The sequence below is a fragment of the Vombatus ursinus genome, unplaced genomic scaffold (assembly GCF_900497805.2).
Source record: "Vombatus ursinus unplaced genomic scaffold, bare-nosed wombat genome assembly UNPS02014881.1, whole genome shotgun sequence".
Lineage (NCBI taxonomy): Eukaryota > Metazoa > Chordata > Mammalia > Diprotodontia > Vombatidae > Vombatus > Vombatus ursinus.
The window spans coordinates 7,555-14,313 of record NW_020954659.1 but is presented as its reverse complement, the minus strand read 5'-3'; the positions used below and the strand labels follow the sequence as shown (position 1 = coordinate 14,313).

At 36.0% G+C, this 6,759-nt stretch overlaps 1 protein-coding gene across 1 annotated transcript in view; it reads left to right on the top strand.

The window, feature by feature from the left end:
- The first annotated feature begins 6,443 nt into the window (after positions 1-6,443).
- LOC114028425 (olfactory receptor 4K15-like) overlaps positions 6,444-6,759 on the top strand; it is a 1,017-nt gene continuing 701 nt past the window's right edge. The window contains exon 1 of the mRNA XM_027842656.1: positions 6,444-6,759. This exon is cut by the window's right edge and continues 701 nt beyond it. Within this exon, the coding sequence (XP_027698457.1) occupies positions 6,447-6,759 (313 nt within the window). The 5' untranslated portion in view covers positions 6,444-6,446.

Genomic DNA, 6,759 nt, shown 5'->3' with positions numbered 1-6,759 from the left:
CAACCCTATGTATTATGCCTTAGATGTAGATTTTCCATCAGTAGAATTTTGATTTCCTGCCAGAGAAGACAGAACTCTAATTCAAATATTTACCCAAAAGTTAGTTTTCTTTTCTGGTGGTTACTATTTTGACTTCTGGAAGGTCGATGATATCCTTCATAGCCAAACTGCTGGGTTTCTCAGGATCACATTTATTTATTTATTTTAAATTTTATCACATTTATTTATTTATTTTAAAGTTTTATTGAGATCTTGTTTTTACACTACCTTCATTGTCTAAAATATCTCTTCCTTCCCTCATCCAGAGAGCAATCCCTTGTAACAAAGAACAAAAAGAAAAACTAACACATCAACACTGTGAGACATTATATGTCATGTTCCACATGCAGGGATGCATGTGTAAAACAAGGGTTCTTAGCCTCCATTGTGTCATGGACCCCTTTGTCATTCTGATGATGCCTATGGACTCCTTCTCAAAATTATGTTTTAAATGATTGAAGGAAATGTTAAATTTTACTTATAGGTTAGTGAAATATGTGTGTATATGTATATATGTATATGGATACATATGTGTGTGTGTGTGCGTGTGTGTATTTTTTCTCATCTAACTTTAGGACCCCATGAAATTTACCCATGGACCTGTTGTTAGTCCATACACTTGCAATTAAGAAACTTTTCTTGAAAGTAAGCTAAAGATTGCCTCTTTGCAACAGTTCTGTGAATGATTGTGTATATTCTGTCAAGTGAAACTGCTCCTTACAACAGCCCCTTCATCTTCTCTTTGGGCTGCTAAAAAGAATGGTGACTGGAGAGATTTAGTCTGGGTAGCTATTGTGTTTTGTAGGTTTTTACTGTAAATCCTATACAACCAGGCTCAGAAACCACATAACCAAAACCAGGGTCAGCCTTAGACAAAATTATGAAGTAGGTAAAAGTTGTCCTCACTCTCCTTTCCATTGTGTATCCTATATCCCCCAAATTTACCTCTTTCAGAGTTTCCTCTAGGTACCCACTACAAAATTCCCAAGGTCCCCCATTAGAACACCACCTTCAGGCTTGTTCTTCCCTCTTTTGTTATTGACTCATGTTATCCTCTTTTTCTCTTGTTCCAAAGCTAGCTACCTCCATGTTCTTCTCCCTCATCAAACTTTCTTGTCTTCTACTGCATCCACTAATGTTAGGTTCTCAGTGGCTTACAAGGTGATGATTGGCTACTCTAGTAAAATAATCCTTGCTAATGTGCCAATTACTGAATTTAAGTGACTTACTCATGGTCACATATGTAGTAAATATATTAGAGGTAATGAGGAAAAAGAGAACTAAAAAATTTAAGTGAATTACCTAGGGTCCCATGGCTATTTAATGGCAGAGTTGGGAATAAAATCATCACTACCTGTCTTTCTGGCTAATATTCTTCTGCAGCCAAACACTGATTTTATTTTTTAAATTGGTAAGCAATCATAAGGAAAAAACTTTGATGTTGGGGAATTCCCATTTATCAGGCAATTTCCAACTCCCTGGAGTTGAATAAGGCATCATTAACATTCCATCAGTGCTAAATCCTAGAAGGAGATCATTTCAGAGAGGGAAATTCTGTCCCATAAAGTTTTATCATCAAGGAAAATAGAGCTCAGTAAAAGTATCTCAAAACTCATTTTGGAGTTCAAATGTAGGCTAGAAACAGAGATAGAGGCATTAAAGAAGTTAAAGCCAATTTTAATCACAAGAAATGGTAGAACCACACCACAAACCACATGAGGAGATTAATAAAGGAGAGTTATTCAACCAAGTACAGAGAAAAGTGGAAGACAATCACAGAATCACAATATCACAAAAAGAACTTCAGAAGTCATCTGATCCTTCCCACACCTGAACATGAATTTCTCCCCCTGCAATATCCCGAACAAATAGTCATTGTATCTCCACTTGAACTTCTCTAGTTATTGGGAACCAACTACTGCTTGAAGCAGCCCACTCCATTTTTAAATAACTATTTTACCCCCTTTCCATTGAGCTGAAATCTTTCTGTCTATCTCTACAACTTTCACTCACTCTTCCTAATTCCAGCTTCTGGTTTCAAGCAAAGCAAGTCAAAGATTTTTTTTGAAATAATTAGAGATAGCTGTCATGAACACACTTTTCCCAATCTTTCAAGTCTTCTCTTCCCTAATCTAAGTGTCCCCAGTTTTTTCAATTGATCCTCAAATGTCATAGCAATTGTCAGTTTTATCTTATTATCCTAGTTGCCTTTCTCTAGATATGTTCTATTTAATCAATATTCTTTCTAAAATGTGGCAGCCACAACTGAGCCAATTACTTAGGATAGATTTGGAGTAGGAAAAATATTAGAGTGGTCAACTCTCTTTCCTGGCTCTGGGCACTATGACCCTATTAATTAAAGAGTGTGGAATGTCTTTGCTTTTTTTTTTGTCTGCCACATAACACTTTTGACTTATAATAAAACTGCCACTGAAAACCTTAGATCTTTTTTTCACAGAAAAAAAAACACTCCTTCCTCTTCTGTAGTTTCACCTACATTTCAAGCAGGCTCTGATCTTCCAGGTCTGATTGAATAAACAGTGATATTTGAAGAGTAAAAGAAATGTCTTGTTAAAAGAATCTTATTCCATCATCAGTCACCCCCATCTCCACCATAGTAAATGAAAGTTCAATATTAGATAAGGAATAACATAGGAAGTGATTATGAACTGGTAACATCAGCTTACTGTCCCAGAACCCTAACTGAAAGGAACATTGAGAAGGCCATTTATGATGGTGGATAGGCTGTGGTAGGTTCTGGAAGATCAGAATTTGCCTGGGGATGTTAGGCCCTTGTGGGGAGCCATAGTTCTGGCTCCGGATAGCTGAGAACAGCAGAAGTCTGATGAGCCTCTGAGGTGAGAGAGTTTGACTAAGATAAGGGAGAAAGACACTGAAAAAGAAGGTTGGAGAACACCAAAAAAGAAAGATCATTAACTTCACACTTTGCGATTGAGTAGACAACCCCAAAAGACCAGGATGTGATCTATTTTGAATTTGTTTTGGCCAGACAACTGAGGCAAAACACTACTGAGGACATGTTAAAGAAAAAAGAAGAGGTGTACATACATGTTGGGGGGGGGAGTGGAAAGGTGAAGGAGGAGGCTAAGAGAGAAGGTGTTAAAGAAAGGGAAGGTAACTCTTACACTCCTCAAGTAGCCATCTGTCTAATATTTAGGTAATGAACTCCAAAATATTCTTAGCTCCATCTTGAAATGAGGAACTTGGACAGGGCAAAGCTCCATTTTGGGATTTTTCATGTAAGGGAAAGATCTAGGTTGGTTTGATAAAATTTAAGAAGACTGGGACTGGATTAGTTGCAAAGCACTCTTGCCCATTCTAATCATAGTCATAAAATAATGATACAAATGCTAAAGAAGCATTAATAGCTTAATTTAAGTCCTTTCTCCCATGGCAGCTCTTCAGATCCTTGAATACAGTTATTATATTTACCCTCAACTTCCCACATATTCTCTTTTCCAGGCTAACCACCATCAAGTTCTTTACTAATTTTCTTGTTACATGGATTCAAATTCTCCTTCTCTCTTCTGAAAATTCTTTAGCTTCTGAATATTGTTTTTCAAAAATGTCACAGAACTGGAACACAAAGCTCCAGACATTGTTTGGGCCATGGTAGAAAGAGTATTTTTAATATTTTTTTTCCTCCTTCTTGAATTCTAAGTCAAATGCTTCCAGTATTTAAGTTCTATTTTGTACTGTTATTGGCTCTGTGTGTGTGTGTGTGTGTGTGTGTGAAGGACTATCATAAGTAAGAAGGTTTTTACTTGCTTTATTTGACCCTTAGAAGGTACAATTTGGAGGAATGAGTGAAAGTTATAAAGGGACTGATTTCTGTTCAAGGTAAAGAAAAACTTCCTAAAAGTGAGTACTATTTAAAAATACTGTCTCTAGAGACAGTAAATCTAGAGGTTTACATAATAACTGTCATCCATCCTAGATCATAAACTCCTGTAGGGCAGAATTCTCATCTTTTTTTTTTCTATATCACTATCATGCTGTATTGTATGTGTGTAACCTAAAAAATATATATTTTTTTGTCATCCTGTCACATTGTTGACTAATCTTGACTTTTCTATAAATTAAAATCCCATGGTCTTTTCCACATGAACTGTTTTCTCATCTAGCCACTATTTTTTTTGTTAAATTTTTGAGCCTAAGCATAGCACTTTACATTTATCTCTATTAGGTTTCATCTTAAAAATTATGGCCCATAATTAACTCTCCTTCCCCCTCTATCCTTTTAAAAATTTATTTTGGTCAACAATTATTTTGTTACTCTCTCCTACCTTTACATCATATGAAATTTTGATAAGTCCACAACTTTTTAGCTATAAAAATATGATAACTCAATATGACACATAATTAGTTTTTCAAACTATTTGTCAGAGCTAAAATTATGTATTCTAATATCTCGGGGAAATGGATTTGACAGAAGGATAGGAGGAGGCAAGGAGTTTGTGAAAGATATAATTATACCTTTGTGTGGTGGTTGTCAGGGTAGAGAGGTCATGGGGGTTAGAAGGGTTGAAAAAATATGAATCTGGGGTGGATAAGGAAAGAAGGTTTTAGGTGAAAAAGACTGTGAACCTAGTACTCAATTTAGTGGGGAGGAAGGAGAGCAACCTAATAGTTCATAGATGACAGAAGTAAGTATTTGGACAGAAAGGGAAAAAAAAAAGTGGTGCAAAGGCAGATTACATGTTAGGAATTAGGAAATGGAGGAGGCAAATCTTCCCAAGTTGGTATGTAGCACTTGGCAGAAGAATGTTAAGGCCATTGAAATTTAAGGTGGGGGTAACTGATAAGTTAGCCAAGAAAGTGGGTCATTTGGGTGGCCATAACTATGATAAGGAGAATGAAGCTTACTCCATAGGAGAATGAAACACATTTCACATCTGGGACAAAGCCTCAGCTACTCCATTACAGTTTGATCTCTGGAATTTATCTGGAAAGAGAGAGGTTAGATTGGAGCACAGTCAATCTGAACAGCACAGCCACTAAATTTGGGGAGGTGAAATTCATAAAGGGTAAGTGAGTAGTGTTATTGGGTACCAAAATGAAATTGGGTCACACATCATGATGAAGTAGGATTCCAATAGGTTGGTGATCTCAGGAGACAACTGGGCAGACAAGCAGATTGCTAGAGGTGAGGATATTATCATATGGGATCTTATAAGAGAAAGTTTAATGATAAGATTTAGTTTACTTATGTTGCACCTTATTACCTCTAGCCATTCATCCTTCAAGACCAAATCACATTATCTCTTCCATGAAGTTTTTCCTGAGCCTACCAGTTAGAAATGATCCTTTTTCAGAATTCCCTTTTATGGATATCTGTTTAGTAGCCTTATATTTATGACTACATTATAAGCTCATTGAAGTCAGAAACCATATATTTTTTCACTTTGAAATTCTTTCTGTTGATAGAAAAATGTATTGCACACAGTAGATATTTAAGAAATGTGTGACAAAATAAAATTTTCCTGAATAGTTCCAATGGATCACTAAAGATATTCTTTGACATGAAGTACTATTATAAGAAGTGACAAGCAGAATAATTTCAAAAACACCTGGGAAGACTTCTGAACTGATGAAAAACGATGTGAGCAGAACTAGGAGAACATTGTACACAGTAACAGCAATATTGTAAGGAATATTAACTATGAAAGACTTAGCTGTTCTGATCAAGACAATAATCCAAGATAACTTCAAAGGACCCATGGTAAAAAAAAAAAAATTCTATACACTTCGAGAGAGAGTTGATGAACTCTGAGTGCAGATTGAAGCATAGTTTTTAAACTTTCTTTATTTTACTTTTTATGTGTGTTTTCTTCTGCAACGTGGCTAATACGGAAACATGTTTTGCATTACTTCACATGTAAAATCACTATCATGTTTCTTTCTCAAGGGGTTGGGGAGGCATGGGAGGAAGGGAGAAAATTTTGAATTCAAAATTTTAAAAAAATGAATGTTAAAGGTTTTTACATGTCATTGGGAAATACTTAATGAATTAGAAATGTATTTAATTAAAAAAAATTCCCTTTCCAGAAGACTGGAAACTATCATAGTTAGGTTATGGGACAAGTTTCCTAATCCTATGGCATTCATGAAGAGGCTTTGGCATTCTAATTCGGTGTTAGTTATCACAATAGGCTCTGAACTCTGTTGGTTGTAGAATAAGACATAAAGTTTAGGGGTGGGTCAGCCTTCCTCATGAAGGCCAAGATGAAAATAAATGTCCTTTATTTTCATAATAAAGGAAGAGCTTCAGGATTTCTCAGTGGTAGGAGAAATATTTTAAAACTCTGCCTCAGTCCAGTTCAATTAATTGATCTCTGCTATTTCTCTTACAGATAACTGAAAAACATTTCTTTCAACCCAAATCAATGAATGAGACAAATCACTCCCGAGTGTCTGAGTTCATCTTGCTGGGACTCTCTGATACCCCAGAACTCCAACCTCTCTTCTTTGTTGTGTTTTCATTGCTCTACATTGCTATTCTGATGGGAAATTTCCTTATCATTCTCACAGTGACTTCAGAGCCAAGTCTTCACTCCCCCATGTACTTTTTACTTGCAAACCTCTCTTTTATCGATGTCTGTGTGGCCTCTTTTGCCACCCCTAAAATGATTTCAGACTTCCTTGTTGAACAAAGGACTATCTCCTTTGAGGCTTGTCTGGCTCAGATTTTCTTTGTAC